The sequence below is a fragment of the Rana temporaria genome, chromosome 5, assembly GCF_905171775.1.
Source record: "Rana temporaria chromosome 5, aRanTem1.1, whole genome shotgun sequence".
Classification (NCBI taxonomy): Eukaryota; Metazoa; Chordata; class Amphibia; order Anura; family Ranidae; genus Rana; species Rana temporaria.
The window spans coordinates 73,417,808-73,434,667 of record NC_053493.1 but is presented as its reverse complement, the minus strand read 5'-3'; the positions used below and the strand labels follow the sequence as shown (position 1 = coordinate 73,434,667).

Genomic DNA, 16,860 nt, shown 5'->3' with positions numbered 1-16,860 from the left:
CGCCCCCTCCTCTTCCAGGCTTCCCTGCCTACCCAGCATGCCGCGCGGTCCCGGAGAGCGGCGGCCATGTTGTCATGATCTGAGATCCGCTTCTGTCTGTAACTGCCAGCCGCTCCGGGACCGTTTGGAGCTCAGAATACCGCAAGAGACCGGACCTCGCCCATGTGAAAACGGAGAGCCAGAAACAGCATGGCCGCCATGTTAGGAGGTATGAGAGGACCGGGCCGCATTGTCATGAGTAGGCGGGGGGACCATTATAGGCTGGGATAGAGGCCTACCCGCGGTATAGATATCCCTTCTACTGTATAACCTCCCTCCCCCTTCTCCTGTATGGAGACCCCCCCCTTCTCCTGTATGGGGATCCCCCCCTTCTCCTGTATGGGGATCCCCCCTCTTTCTCCTGTATGGGGACCCCCAGATAGATCAGGCCTGGCACTGTATACAGGGACCTCCATATACTAACAGTGTATACAGAGGATGGGTCACCCTCATAGACTCAGTACACAGCTCACCACCATACACTGTTATATAAATATATATCGATATCTATCTCTGTGTGTATATGTGTGTGTTTGTGTGTGTGTATATATATATATAATACACACCCCCCCCCCCCATCAGCCATAACATAATGACCACTGACATTAAATAAAGTGAATAGCATTGGTTATCTCATTAGAATGGAATCTGAAAGTGGGTGAGATATATTGGGCATCAGGTGAACATGTTGTCCCTGATGTTGTGTTAAGTAGAAGTAAACATCCTTGTATGATTTCTACCTATATGTAATCATAGCACATGAACGAAAAAACTCTGGATATGCCGCACTCCAAGATAACTTAAAGCGGTTCTCCACCCTAAAGTGGAGTCCCGCTGATCGGAACCCGCCCCCCCCTCCGGTGTCACATTTGACACCTTTCAGGGGGGTGGGGGGTGCAGATACCTGTCTAAAGACAGGTATTTGCACCCACTTCCGGCCTCACGCTACGGGCGAAAGACGGGTTTTTCTGACTTCCCGTCTGTCGCCCGTTGTGTGCTGGGAACACTCGGCTCCCAGCACACAGCGTGTGAGCCAATCGGCGGGCGCAGCGCGACTCGCGCATGCGCCGTAGGGAACCGGGCAGTGAAGCCGCAGCGCTTCACTTCCTGGTTCCCTCAGCGTGGATGGAGGGGGGAGCAGCAGAGAGATGAGCGATCGCTCGTGCTCTGCTGCGATCAGCGCTGGACTCCAGGACAGGTAAGTGTCCTAATATTAACCCGAAAACGGGTGGGGGGGGCAGATAATGGACAGATAGATCCATGGAGGGCCCACCACAAAACTTACAGGACTTAAATGGGTTGTACACCCTTGTGGTTTTTCACCTTAATGCAGCAGCTGCCCCCCTTTTACTTGCCTGAACCCGGTCTTTCAAGCAACGGGGATGAGTCCTGATTGGATAAATTGATAGCAGAACAGCCATTGGCTCCCGCTGCTGTCAATCAAATACAATGACAGGGGTGGGGCCAAGTCCTTCTATCTGTCAATAGGGGCAGCAGGACATTGCAGTGTGCCCCCGCACAATTTTGCCCAGAGGGGGGGAAAAGGCTCTCCATTGGGCACTCAATAAGAGGAGGAGCCATGAGTGCCACGGAGGGATCCCAGAAGAGGAGGAATGGGGCCACTCTGTGCAAAATCAACTGCACAGAGGAGGTAAGTATGACATGTTTGTTTAAAAAAAAAAAATGGTCATAATATCATGGCTGATGCATATAAATATATATGTATAGAAAAAAGTACCCCCTATTGGAGATAAAGATGAGCCAAAACCACTAAACATTGAATGAAATTAGATATCGCGGTATATCATTTTGATTAGACACCACTGGAGTTTATTTTCTAAAGGCAAATGGACTGCTTACTTTGCAAGTGCAGTTGTGTTCATTTTCCTTAGGCCACTTTCACACTGAGGCGCTTTACAGGCGTTTTAGTTTAAAAAAAAAATAGCGCCTGTAAAGCGCCTCTCCTGTCACTCCAGTGTGAAAGTCCGAGTGCTTTAACACTGGAGCGGTGCGCTTGCAGCATCTTTGTGGCGGTTTAGGAGCGGTGTATACACCACTCCTAAAACGCCCCTGATTATTGAAATGAGTGCCTCGCTAGCAGCTGAAAAGCGCCGCTATGACGACAGCCGACGCTCTCACTGCCCTTTAGTAAATATAATAAACTAAGCTTCATTTTGTAAAGAATACCCAATCAGGTGCAAGGAAAAATAAAACAGCATTTTTGTTGGTACATGATTGGATGATGGAAATCAGCGGAGCTTCACCACATTTACTAAGCTCTGTGGAAAAATGAGTATGACAACTTAGGCCCAGATTCACGTAGGAGATACGACGGCGTATCTCCAGATACGCCGTCGTATCTCTTAGTCTGAGGCGTCGTATCTTGGTGCCTGATTCAAAGAATCAGATACGCCAGAATTTGTATAAGATACGACCATCGTAAGTCTCCTACGCCGTCGTATCTTAACTGCATATTTACGCTGGCCGCTAGGGGCGTGTATATGAGGCGCAGCCAATGTTAAGTATGGACGTCGGGCCAGCATCGAATTTTCCGTCGTTTGCGTAAGTCGTTAGCGAATAGGGCTGTGTGTCATTTACGTTCACGTCGAAAGCATTGGCTTTTTGCTGGTTAATTTGGAGCATGCGCACTGGGATACTTTCACGGACGGTGCATGCGCCGTTCGTAAAAAGCGTCATTTACGTGGGGTCACAATAAATTATCATAAAACACGCCCACATGTTCCACATTTGAATTAGGCGGGCTTACGCCGGCCTATTTACGCTACGCCGCCGCAACTTTGCTTTGTGAATACTGCACTTGCCTGTCAAAGTTGCGAATGCATAGTGTAAATAGGATACGTTACGCCCGCTCACAAATACGCGCTCCCTACGTGAATCTGGGTCTTAGAGTGCACAGTCTCTGTGCCTTTAGTGAATCCACTCCATTAAAACATTGAAACAAAATGACATCGATGTACAAACAAAGCAAAACACATTTATTTATGAAAAACATCCAAAACATATATCCCCAATGACCAGGCATATTTCAATATCCACCATAGGTACAAAATTCCAAATAGGTCTAAATAATATATTCCATCCAGCATGGATTCAGTATGCAAACCTATATTATCCAAATAACCCATCAGCGAGCCATAGATATATATATATTTTTTTGGGGGGGGGAATAACACTGTTTGATATTTTTTTTTGGAGGGGGGAGGATAATACTGTTTGATATGTATTTTAGGGGTGCAGGGACAAGGTTTATCACTATGTTCAGCAGCCTCCAGTGCTGTTCTCTTCTTGTTGACGTTCCGGGCTGTCACTTGCTCTCATCATGTACAGTGCAGGCCTTTTAACCTTGAATTGTACGTGGGGGGGTGAGCACACGGCTGCAGCTGATGTCCTGCCTGGTACACAAGATGAGATTTTCAGATGAATGATTGTCCGTTGTTTTTTTTTTAATTATATACTATAGTAGTTTTATATCAAAAGTGAAGAAGTTGCTAAAGTTACGAAAATTCTTGTATGACAGAATTGAAACTTGGTTGTATTTTTGGACAAAACCTGTATTGGTTTAATGAAAATCGAATCGTACGATCTGGTATCGTGCAAGAAAAACGTTTGTGCTTGTCCCATTGGATAATTTTGCATGACCTGTTCTGATTGGCTCTGGAAAGCTGTGTACCAACGACCAGGTTATCGTACAATGGCTTCAAAAGTGGTATTTTTCATACAATTTTCTGATCGTGTTTACGAGCCTTTGGAGAGGTGGCAGTTGTTTATGGTACGTGATGCTTTAGTAAACAAATCGACTTTTAGTCAGTGTTTGCATTTGCTTGTTCTTCTTTCTCGCCTACCTTTCTTTTTAACAAGCGCGTACATACTCGCCAGCACACCATGGATTGACAATTTTCGTACAAAAGTTTTAAAGGGGTTGTAAAGGAATATTTTCCCCCCCCTAAATAGCTTCCTTTACCTTAGTGCAGTCCTCCTTCACTTACCTCATCCTTCCATTTTGCTTTTAAATGTCCTTATTTCTTCTGAGAAATCCTCACTTCCTGTTCTTCTGTCTGTAACTCCACACAGTAATGCAAGGCTTTCTCCCTAGTGTGGAGAAAGGCTCTTTAGGGGGGAGGGAGCGAGCAGGCAAGTCAGGACACTCTACTTTGCAGAGAAAGGAGCTGTGTGTTAGTGGGCGTCCTGACACTCCTGCCCGCCCCCTCCCCCCTCAAGAGGCTTTCTCCACACCAGGAAGAAAACCTTGCATTATTGTGGTGAGTTAGACAGAAGAACAAGAAGTGAGGATTTCTCAGAAGAAATTAGGACATTTAAAAGCAAAAATTAAGAATGAGGTAAGTGAAGGAGGACTGCACTAAGGTAAAGGAAGCTATTTAGGGGAAAAAAATTGTACCTTTACAACCCCTTTAATGAAAGAGATCACAAAGGAAAGTGCAATGATTCGGAGCCGCACAGGCCCCCTTTGTCACACCTACCTTTCTTTTTAGTCTTGTATACTCTTGTAAATGTCGTATTATCTAGAAATCATGTAATGTTGCACCAATCTCTTCACCTGGCTGCTTATTTCTTTTATTTGTTGGTTAGAGATGTCAAGTGTAAGGCGATGCGGGAAATGCACAGGAATCGCTGCTTTTCCCACATCGCACCGTAATCGCACTTCGTGTCCATGCGATCTACTGCGGGGGGTGTCAATTGAAAGGTAACGACACCCCAAAAGCAAGTCGTAGGATCGGATCGCATGTGTATGAACACCTATGCAATCCGATTCCACTGTTGCAAAAAAGGTTCCTGTGATTTTTTTCGTGCGGATGCACTTCGATTTGAGCCACACAAAATGATGGGGTCAAATCGCACCACACAGAATTGCGTGTGATTTTCTCAGGAATGCGGTGCGAATCACATGCGATATGACCCATGGCATAAGTGTGATACTGTACGAAAGCAACGGCTGCCATAGGCGTCTTGAATTTCAGCTGATTAATGCTAGATTGACGAGATTCCAGCCGTGGGCGGCCCAGTTTTGTCGAAGCGCCGTGGTAAAAATTTGTCAGTCCCCTTTCTATCCGTCCCTACCTGGGCTGTCGCAGGGCAGCCTTCATTGTTTCCCATCTCTGTAAAGGTGAGGGATTCCCCCCCCCCCCCCCCCCCCCCCGGCATCATGCGATGTCTGTTCTGTAAATTGTTATATGGGTTCTAATAAATAAATCTTGAGCCCTCTAGCTCCTGAAGAAGCGGAATGTTTTAAGTCTGAGAAACGTGTGGAAATCCAGCAAAGAAATGTGCACAAGTTATAATCGAATATATAATGTTTGGGGCTTCCAAGTAATTTTCTGGCAAAGTGATGCTGATTTTTACATGTATGAGAGAAATGTCAGAATGTGCCCAGGCTGGAAGTAGTCAAATATTTAATTTGTTTCCTATTATTTAAAATAAGGATTTGTGAGATTTGCCAATCATTGCATTCTGTTTTTATGTAGATTTTACAAAATGTCCCAACTTTTTTGCCGTTGGGGCTGTATATAAATATGTTGTCAGCATGCTTACTCTGCAGACTTTAGAAATCGGGGTATATACTGCATGGTGGCTTTGCAGTGCTTCAAGGAGAGCAGTAACCTTCAAAAAGTTTTTGCATTTGTTTTTAAATACAGTGAGGAAGGGTTAAAACTTTTATGTTGTAAATGCTGTCTGCATCCCTGTTGAAATGTCCTAATTAAAGTTCACCTTTCTGAGCATGTTGCATTATACACCGGTATTTAGGGTTCAACACATTCAGCAACCTCCCCGGCATCCCCTCCTCCTCCCCTTTCCCATGACAGCAGGCAGGGGATCCTCTCCCCGCACCTGCTGTCACATTTTGAATACATCGCCCGCACAGCTGTGTCATTTTATTCACAGGAATCTGTAAATTCAAAAACCTCGTACTTACAGGCTGAAAGCCGAAGGGAGACTGTACAGGAGCCTGACATTGCACCCACAATCTGCTGAACGAGAGTGCAGTACTTTGCACACTCCTGTTTAAGGCCTCATTCACAGCTCAGCGGGAGATCAGTCCACAGATCTCCGCTGAGCCGACAGATGACAAGCTGCTCACTGAGCGGGGAGGGGCTTGTCGGGCACTGCTGTCTCCCTATGGAGCGATCTGATGAAAATGGACAGCATCCGATCCGCATTGACGGATGGGGACTTGGCCCCCATACGTCTGTTTTTAGCGGGTCGGATGTCAGCGGACATGTCTCCGCTGGCAACCGACGCTCCATAGGGATGTATGGACCTGCCGTTGAGGTCCGCCGTCAAAACTGACAGGTGGACCTGAACGGTCCATAGTGTGAATGAGGCCTAAAAATGAATGCACTTTTTTTGCACCTGCAAAAAACACAAGTTCCTGCGATGAGGTGAACGAGCGCCGCAAACCAGGAAGTGAATGAGAGAATAGAAACTAGAACGCCGGAGGTGATATAGATGAAGGAATTTATTAGGTATTTACTCGTTTTTTAACAGAATCATTACACTATTCTGTCTGTCTACCTTGCAGACATTAATTTTCGGCAAAAAAAAATGTTTCCTTTACAACTCCTTTAAATGCACCACAAAGGATCATTTTACTGGACCTCAAGTTTGAAAGGAGCCACATCCTGAGTAACAAAGCCTGTCCCTGGTCAACATACTGTACTCTGTAAAAATCAATATCTCTGCACAGCACCAACATAATGACTTGGACCTATGGCTCTGCAATCGGCAAAACCCATGCCAATATTGAGTTAACAGATTTCGACCTTTGGTTTTGAAAATGCAAGTTGCCTGGCTATTGATCCATTCATTATTGTAACAAATCAGTAGATCAATAGCTCTTACTTCACTCTGAATCTGCAGTCTAATGATCTTACAAGTACTGAATTTCCACGAAGGATACTTTTCCCTTATGTTCCAAGACTATCTGTCTAGATCAGGGGTATCCAAACTTTATAAACAAAGGGTCAGCTTATCCTTCAAACTTATATACGGGTGTACTTGTCTGCTACGGCTCCATTTCGGAAGTCGGACTCGCTGTTTGTGTCGGTGACTGATCCTAAAAAGGGTCTGGCGGTCTCGTCGGCCACCATTTGTAGGTGGAACAGACAGGTCGTGCTTCAGGCCTATGCCCTGAAGGGGCGGGTTCCTTCCTTTCAGGTTATGGCGCATTCGACCAGGGCGATTTGTGCCTCTTGGGCTTTCCGCCATCAAGCGTCTGTTTTACAGGTGTGTGTAAGGCAGCGACCTGGTCGTCAATCCACACCTTCTCAAAATTTTACAAGGTGGATGTGAGTGCATCTTCGGATGCCTCCTTCGGCCGCAAGGTTTTACAGGCGGCAGTTTAAGGTTGGAATTCCTCCGTTGAGAAACTCCGGTTTTGTTTGGGGTGTAGCTTGGTTTGCTGTGTTTTCCCACCCCTCGAAAAAAAAATTGACACTGCTTGGGGACGTCCCTAAGGTAAATGCTGCTGTGTCCGTCCATGAACGGAAGAGAAAATAGGATTTTTGTACTCACCGTAAAATCCATTTCTCTGAGTTCATGGACGGACACAGCACCCACTCCTCAGTTTGTACTGCTTGTTACGAACTGGAGCTGCATGAGCCAGAGAGTGGGATATGCCCGGGGGACCCGCCCCCTGGGAGGTGCTGTACTGAGGAAAGTGTTTTAACACTTGAAGTGCTGTTTTTTCTGCCTAGTCTCTTCTGATAGGAAGGATGTATAACCCTAAGGTCAATGCTGCTCTGTCCGTCCATGAACTCAGAGAAATGGTACATCTACACTGATAATCAGGGCCGCCTTATCGGAACACATCAGTGAAGGAAAAAAGTTACCTGTTTGCAAAATGTTAAAACAAACTACGATATACATTTTTAAAATTTTTTTAAAAAGTTTTCAGTCTTTTATTTAATTAGTAAAAAACAGTAGTGATAAACTGATACTAAAGTCTTGTGTTTTTTTTTTTGATCTATAGATATATAGTTAGATGTATAGATATATAGAAAAAAAAGTCATACCTGATCAGTACAGTGGTTTTGCACAGAGCAGCCCAGATCCTCATCTCGATTCCCTCGCTGGTGCTCCTGGCTCCTCCCTCCTGACGAGTGCCCCCACAGTAATCAGCTTTCTATGCGGGCACCCGAGCCGCATCCCCACTCACTGACTTTGACAGTTGCGGGCGCAAATGGCGTCGCTCTGCTGTGTCCTTTAATCAGGAGGGTTGCCTTTTTCACTCTGGCTTTTTTAGCTTATTGCATAGAATGCATTAAGATAAAAAACCTTCTGACTTTCCAACCACTTTAAATACCAGCAAACAAAAGCGTTATCTGTCTCAAAAAAAATTATTAAAAATGTAATTTGGATACAGTGTTGCATGACCATTCAATTATTTAAAATGAGCTGAAAGCTGAAAATTGGCCTGGGCAGGAAGAGGATAAAAGTGCCCAGTAGGCAAGTGGTTAAAGGTCAATTTGGCCTTTTAACCTTTTGCGTCTGAATGTGTAAGGATACCACCTGTCTTTCAGAAAGCAGATCAAAACTCTGCTCTTCTGATGTCTTGTGACACAAACAACTAGCGCCCAGAGGCGATTCAGTTCGCATGTGCCGCGCTATACAAGTTTTTCATTCATTCATTCATTCATTCATTCATTCATCTAATGTATGTAGAATAAGAGATTTGTTTTGTGTCTATATTATTGCATGTGCACATTTTTTATTCTTGTGACAGACTTATTTGGTGTTCAGGCTCTTTTATGGAAAAAATGGAGATCTAGTAAAAATCGCTGATACCTTCATGTTTTTAGCAGATTGCAAATTTGGGAAAGAGATCCTGAACTCGGCATTCAAGGTTGCGGGTTAAGGCCGGGTTCACACTAGCCGACATACGCTCCGACATTGGGAGCTTATGTCGCATGACGTGTGAAAAGCAATGTTTCCTTATGGGAGCCGTCTTAACTGGTCCAACACAAGTCGGTCTGACTTTGATCCTACTTCACTCCATTGAACATCATTGAAGTAGGATCGGCTAGTTGTTTTATAATCCGAGCATTACTTACCAACGTTCGGCTTCTTTCGGCTACTCGTGACGCGATGGATGCGACCGTCGGAAGACTGTCAATCAAGAAGGAACGCCCAGTCCCGAAGACCCATACCCGGAAGTGGCGGAGATCGCCCTCTACAACGGTAAGTACTGCTCGGATTTTAAAACAACTAGCCGATTCCCCTAGACTAAATGAGCATCCATCTAAGGTTAAAAGAGCAAAAAACATCATTTATCAGTGAACTCCCGCTTTAAGATACATTAATAATTTATAATAGTTTATTCAGCATGAAATGTAGCATGAGGCTGTATATTTCACTTTTGGTAAACATACTTTTGGTAAATATTTACACTTTTGGTAAACTCATTCAATGAATGCAAGCGGAGATAACATGCACTGCATTGATGCATTCACACAATTGCAGTAGTAACCATGAGATAAAACAAAGTTCAGGAATATTCCTTTATCCCTTTTTTTTTTTTTTTTGCAAATCTATATACAGTAAAACCTTGTTTTAAGAGTAATTTGGTTTGAGAGCGTTTTGCAAAACAAGCAGTATAAGCGTGGCGTCATGTCACAACTGAGAATAAAAGGAGAGGTGCCTCTACAGTGCCTTGCGAAAGTATTCGGCCCCCTTGAACTTTGCGACCTTTTGCCACATTTCAGGCTTCAAACATAAAGATATAAAACTAATTTTTTTTGAAGAATCGACAACAAGTGGGACACAATCATGAAGTGGAACGAAATTTATTGGATTTTTTAAAACTTTTTTAACAAATAAACTGAAAAATTGGGCGTGCAAAATGATTCAGCCCCTTTACTTTCAGTGCAGCAAACTCTCTCCAGAAGTTCAGTGAGGATCTCTGAATGATCCAATGTTGACCTAAATGACTAATGATGATAAATAGAATCCACCTGTGTGTAATCAAGTCTCAGTATAAATGCACCTGCACTGTGATAGTCTCAGAGGTCCGTTTAAAGCGCAGAGAGCATCATGAAGAACAAGGAACACACCAGGCAGGTCCGAGATACTGTTGTGGAGAAGTTTAAAGCCGGATTTGTATACAAGAAGATTTCCCAAGCTTTAAACATCCCAAGGAGCACTGTGCAAGCGATAATATTGAAATGGAAGGAGTATCGGACCACTGCAAATCTACGAAGACCTGACCGTCCCTCTAAACTTTCAGCTCATACAAGGAGAAGACTGATCAGAGATGCAGCCAAGAGGCCCATGATCACTCTGGATGAACTGCAGAGATCTACAGCTGAGGTGGGAGACTCTGTCCATAGGACAACAATCAGTCCCTGTATACTGCACAAATCTGGCCTTTATGGAAGAGAGACAAGAAGAAAGCCATTTCTTAAAGATATCCATAAAAAGTGTAGTTTGCCACAAGCCACCTGGGAGACACACCAAACATGTGGAAGAAGGTGCTCTGGTCAGATGAAACCAAAATCCAACTTTTTGGCAACAATGCAAAACGTTATGTTTGGCGTAAAAGCAACACAGCTCATCACCCTGAACACACCATCCCCACTGTCTAACATGGTGGTGGCAGCATCATGGTTTGGGCCTGCTTTTCTTCAGCAGGGAGAGGGAAGATGGTTACAATTGATGGGAAGATGGATGGAGCCAAATACAGGACCATTCTGGAAGAAAACCTGATGGGAGTCTGCAAAAGACCTGAGACTGGGACGGAGATTTGTCTTCCAACAAGACAATGATCCAAAACACAAAGCAAAATCTACAATGGAATGGTTCACAAATAAACATATCCAGGTGTTAGAATGGCCAAGTCAAAGTCCAGACCTGAATCCAATCGAGAATCTGTGGAAAGAACTGAAAACTGCTGTTCACAAACGCTCTCCATCCAACCTCGCTGAGCTCGAGCTGTTTTGCAAGGAGGAATGGGCAAAAATTTCAGTCTCTCAATGTGCAAAACTGATAGAGACACACCCCAAGCGACTTACAGCTGTAATCGCAGCAAAAGGTGGCTCTACAAAGAATTAACTTAAGGGGGCTGAATAATTTTGCAAGCCCAATTTTTCAGTTTTTTATTTGTTAAAGTTTGAAATATCCAATGAACTTCATTCCACTTCATGATTGTGTCCCACTTGTTGATTCTTCAAAAAAAATTAGTTTTATATCTTTATGTTTGAAGCCTGAAATGTGGCAAAAGGTCGCAAAGTTCAAGGGGGCCGAATACTTTCGCAAGGCACTGTAAGTGTAGCAATATGGTTACATTTAATGAAGGTACAACATTTAGCAACTCGCGTCCTCCCAACTCATCATCCTCCACAGTACTATCTGCGTCATCCCTTGCATGCTGCGCTCCACGACCTCATTAAGCCTCGCTTTCAGATCGCTCTTCTGCAGGGTAGTCTTCCCGGTCACGATGGCAGACTGACAGCCGTGAGAGCCGGTGGTACGGAGGATGGTCTATGTGGACAGCTTTACCCTGAATGCCTGCGTACTTAGCTATGCCTCTTTAATCATCAACCATGTGAGTTGCTAAACGTTGTACCTTCATTAAATGTAACCATATTGCTACACTTAGGCCTCATTCACACTTAGGGCCGTTCGGGTCTGTCTGTCACGGACCTGAACGGCCGCTCCATGCATCGCTATGGAGCGTCGGATGTCAGCGGAGACATGTCCGCTGACATCCGATCCGATAAAAAGACGTATGGGGGGCACGTCCCCATCCGTCCATGCGGATCGGGTAAGATCTGATGAAAACGGACATGCTGTCCGTTTTCATCAGATCGCTCCATAGGAGACAAGCCCCTCCCCGCTCAGTGAGCAGAGAGGAGCTTGTCATCCGTCGGCTCAGCGGACTGATCTCCCGGTGAGCCGGCGGGAGCAGGCGGACTCCGTAGCGACGGAGTCCGCCAAGTGTGAATGAGGCCTTAGAGGCACCTCTCTTCACTTTTATACTCTGTAGATCCTGCTGGATTTTGCTTCTAATTCCCTTGTGGAGGCTTCCATTTGTGGATGGACATTTTATGGTTACACAACCAGTCACATTGCTATAATCTTTTTATATGGACTATAAACTGAAGGACTTATGAAAAAATGGTTGTGGAACGAATCATTTGAGATTCCATTATTTCTTATGGGGAAATTTTGGCGTCTCCTGTTCTTCGGACAGGGAAGTCGTTTCTGCCGTGCCACTGGACAGTGGTCACGACGGATGCCAGCCTCTCCGGTTGGGGGGTGTTTGGGGCACCCAGTCAGCCCGGGGCGCTGGACTCAGGAGGAGTCCCGCCTACCGTTCAATATTCTGGAGCTCTGAGCAATCAAGCTTTGCCTTGCCAGGTGGTCCCTGAATCTGCAGGGCCGACCGGTCAGGATCCAGTCCGACAACGCCACGGCCGTGGCGTACGTCAATCATCAGGGAGGCACACAGAGTTCAGCTGCAGCAACGGAGGTCGCGCACATCCTTCGGTGGGCCGAAAGGTCAGTTTCGGCTCGATCGGCCGTGTACATTCCGGGAGTACAGAATTGGCAGGCCGACTTCCTGAGTCGCACTACACTAGACCAAGGAGAGTGGTCTCTCCACCCGGAGGTGTTTCAGAGTATGTGCCTAAAGTGGGGCACTCCGGACGTGGACCTTCTAGCGTCCCGTCTCAATCGGAAGGTGCCACAGTTCGTGGCCAGGTCGAGAGACCCGTGGGCGGACGCGTCAGACGCGTTGGTGGTGCCTTGGGTCACTATCGCCTAATTTACGCCTTCCCTCCTCCTGAAGCTTCTTCCTCGCCTGCTGCGCAGAGTGGAAGCCAAAGGGATTCTATCAATCCTGATTGCCCCAGATTGGCCGCGTTGCTCCAGGTTCGCGGACCTGGTGCGTCTGGTGGCAGACGCCCCCTAGCGTCTTCCCCTGGGAGATGATCTTCTGTTACAGGGTCCGATCTTCCACCCTGTTTTACAGCCACTGGCTTTAGCGGCGTGGCTGTTGAGAGCCAGGGGCTGAAGGACCGAGGCCTATTGGGCTCGGTGGTCTCTACCGTGCTGCCTGCACGGAAGTCTACCTCACGTAGGATTTACCATCATACGTGGAAGGCCTACATCTGTGTGTGAGGAGATGAAATGGCACCCTCGTACATACACGGTGTACAGGATTTGGCTGTTTTTACAGCAGGGAGTGGATCAGGCTCTCGCCTTAAGTACGGTTAGGAGTCAGATTTCTGCTCTGGCTGTTTACTTTCAGCGACCCTTGGCGTCGCACTCCTTGGTGCGTACGTTTTGGTCATGGGGTCTGGCATGTGGCCCCTCCGGTGCGCCCTCCTCTACCCCCATGGGATTTGAATTTAGTCCTTTCGGCTCTTCAGGATGCTCCCTTTGTGAACATTCGGGAGTTTTTTTGTTGACTGTCACAAAAGGTGACAATTACCTCGATCAGACGAGTGTCTGTCTGAACTGGCGGCCTTGTCTTGCAAGGCTCCCTACTTGGTCATCCATAAGGATGAGGTGGTGCTGCGGCCGCAGCTTTCTTTTCTCCCTAAGGTCGTTTCGGCTTTTCACATTGATGTGGACATTGTTATTCCATCCTTATGTCCTCGGCCAAAATGCCAGGAGGAGGCCACTTTACATCCTCTGGATGTGGTTCGGGCCCTACGAGTGTACTTATCTGCTACGATTTCGTTCTGGAAGTCGGACTCACTGTTCGTGTCGGTGGCTGGTCCTACAAGAGGGCCTGGCAGTCTCGTCGGCCACCATTTCTAGGTGGATCCGACGGATTGTGCTTCAGGCCTATTCCCTAAAGGGGCGGGCGCCTCCTTTTCGAGTCACGGCGCATTCGACCAGGGCGATTGGGGCCTCTTGGGCTTTCCGGCATCATGCCTCTGTGTTACAGGGGTGTAAGGCAGCGACCTGGTCGTCGATCCACACTTTTTCAAAGTTTTAAAATGTACTTTGCAGATAGAGAAAGGAGCTGTGTGTTAGTGGGCGTCCTGACACTCCTGCTCGCCCCCTGCCTCTTCAAGAGGCTTTCTCCACACCAGGGAGAAAGCCTTGCATTACTGTGTGGAGTTACAGACAGAAGAAAAGGAAGTGAGGATTTTTCAGAAGAAATAAGGACATTTAAAAGCAAAATGGAAGGATGAGGTAAGTGAAGGAGGACTGCACTAAAGTAAAGGAAGCTATTTAGGGGGGGGGGAAATTCCTTTACAATCCCTTGAAGCTCTCTGCTGACGTCACCAATATCAGTCCAGGAATCGCGCCATCCCATCTCTGGGAGTCTGGATGCGCCAGGTGCCTGGACTGATGCCTGTCTCAGCCTCTCAGCGAGCTGCTAAAACTGCTGCTCCCCGCCCCTCCACTCCACAGCTCAGCGCTCCAGTGAGCGTGGAGGAGCAGAGAGCTGAGCCGCTGATTGATGGGCAGCAGCTCTCTGCTAGGGGAGCCGAGAGAACCAAGCCATCGGTGATGTCCGATCTCTTGGTTCTCAGTGCAGAGATGGCAGGGGACAGTTACAGTATAGGACTGATGCTGCATCCACCTAGGTGAGTATGAAACTGCAATAACCCCCCAAACCCATACTTCTCAACTGTTTCATGTTTAATATTTGAAGTGGTTTCTATCTAAAAATGGTTTTGAATTGCATTATTATTTGAGTTAACAAGATATTCCTTTTCACAGATGATGACTTTGATCAATTTGATAAGCCTGGCGCAGAAAGGTCTCGAAGACGACGAGCTACAGATGATGACTGGGACAGGTAGTTACACATCTCTGAAGTGCTGTACAAGGATTAATATCTCTCTATTTGATATGTTGTATTCATCTTGGTTTCTGGTTAAATTCTGAATCTAATGAATATGTCATCGTCTGTGTCTTCATGCATAGGAGACGCATGTTTTGGCTGGAGACACAAGAACAGTCTTATATGATCTAAATGTAAAAGCCCCACAAACATTTCCTTTTCAACTACAGGAAAAAAGTACCTTTGCTATAAACTTTTAAAGCTAGCACTCTTAAAATTAGCATTTTGTTAGCTGTTTTCCCTTCAATGTTATCTAATGAGAGTTGAATTAAAGCAGAATAGAGGGCCCTCAGGTCTCGATTTTATGCTTGTTAATGACCATACTTTCCACTAAAAACACTTATTTCTTTTTTTAACCACTTGCCGGCCGCGCCATAGCCAAAAGACGGCTACAACATGGTTGTCCGGTTTTGGGAGGGGGGGTCTATTGGCATCATGCTAGAAGCCCTGCCCCCCCCCGGTGTGCCGCCAGACACAGCTGATCACAGATTGAGTTAAAGGTCCAATCCCAGCTCATCACATGTAAACAGATACTGGTTGGCTGCATTTCCTTTCCTCGGCGCTGTCACTGTGTCAGGAAAGGAAGGCCAATATCTGGCTATCCTGTGACAGGGGACAATTACACTGATAAGGACATTAATCATCATCTCCCCGATTAATCTATGCAGCCCCATCAGTTCACATCAGTGAAGAAAAAAAAAAATATTTAAAAAATGTTATAACAAAATCAAATACAAATTTTCGTTTAGCAAACAATAAAAAACCCAAATGGTGATTAAATGCCACCAAACGAAAGCTCTATCGGTCTCAAAAAATTATTTTAAATGCGACAACACTGAAAGCAGGTCAGAAAGGGGGCGAAAGTGCCCATAGTCCAAGTGGTGCTCAGCTCCAGTGCAGATTGCACTAGACATGTGTAATTGGAAACAGATCAAGTATTTCAGATTGTAGGCTGAAATTATCTGACTTTGGTAAGTGAAGCTGTAATAGGATCTTGTATTAACCTGAAGTTTGCTTGTTAGGTGAGTGTTACTAAACTCATTAATTGGAAAATAGTTCACCCCCCCCCCCCACACACAGTGCCCACAGCTTATAAATCTTCTTTTTACATTAAGCTACTGCTACTATATACCTTTTTGGATGATCTGTATACCATGGTTACATGATAAACTGCAGTTTCTCCAGTGCTGAGAGTTCCGGTAGGAGGAGATTTCCACTACAGCCTGTATACACGCCCACATGTGATGTCAATATCCTGTGACCTGAGACTGAGCATATGCAGGTCAGCTATCCTGCCAGTGCAGGAGGGGGAGGATCTGTGCATACAGGATAAAACTGTCTTTTTACACAATGCAGAAGATTAACTCCTTAAGCCCCGGACCATATTTCTGGTCAAAGACCAGAGCACTTTTTGCGATTCGGCACTGCATCGCTTTAACTGACAATTGCGCGGTCGTGCGACATGGCTCCCAAACAAAATTGGCGTCCTTTTTTCCCCACAAATAGAGCTTTCTTTTGGTGGTATTTGGTCACCTCTGCGATTTTTTTTTTTTGTTTTTTTTTTTTTTGTTTTTGCGTTATAAACAAAAATAGAGCGTCAATTTTGAAACAAATGAATATTTTTTACTTTTTGCTATAATAAATATCCCCAAAAAATATATAAAAATAAATATTTTTTCCTCAGTTTAGGCCGATACGTATTCTTCTACAATTTTTTCGTAAAAAAAATCGCAATAAGCGTTTGATTTGCGCAAAAGTTATAGCGTTTACAAAATAGGGGGTTGTTTTATGGCATTTTTATTATTATTTTTTTTTTTTTTACTAGTAATGGCGGCGATCAGCGTTTTTTTTCCGGTACTGCGACATTATAGATAAAAATCCATCATATAATTTGCCTTCAGTTTCGTTTTTCATCTAGTTTCATGCTTCTGTGAAGGACAGAGACACAGAGCCAATACAGGGCAGTGTTTGTTTTTAAAATGAAA

At 45.4% G+C, this 16,860-nt stretch overlaps 1 protein-coding gene across 1 annotated transcript in view; it reads left to right on the top strand.

The window, feature by feature from the left end:
• The first annotated feature begins 6 nt into the window (after window positions 1–6).
• Window positions 7–16,860, top strand: part of RBM33 (RNA binding motif protein 33) — a 120,908-nt gene continuing 104,054 nt past the window's right edge. Inside the window, exons 1-2 of the mRNA XM_040354316.1 lie at window positions 7–208; window positions 14,752–14,830. Of these exons, the coding sequence (XP_040210250.1) occupies window positions 190–208; window positions 14,752–14,830 (98 nt within the window). The 5' untranslated portion in view covers window positions 7–189. The remainder of the gene's footprint in view (window positions 209–14,751; window positions 14,831–16,860) is intronic.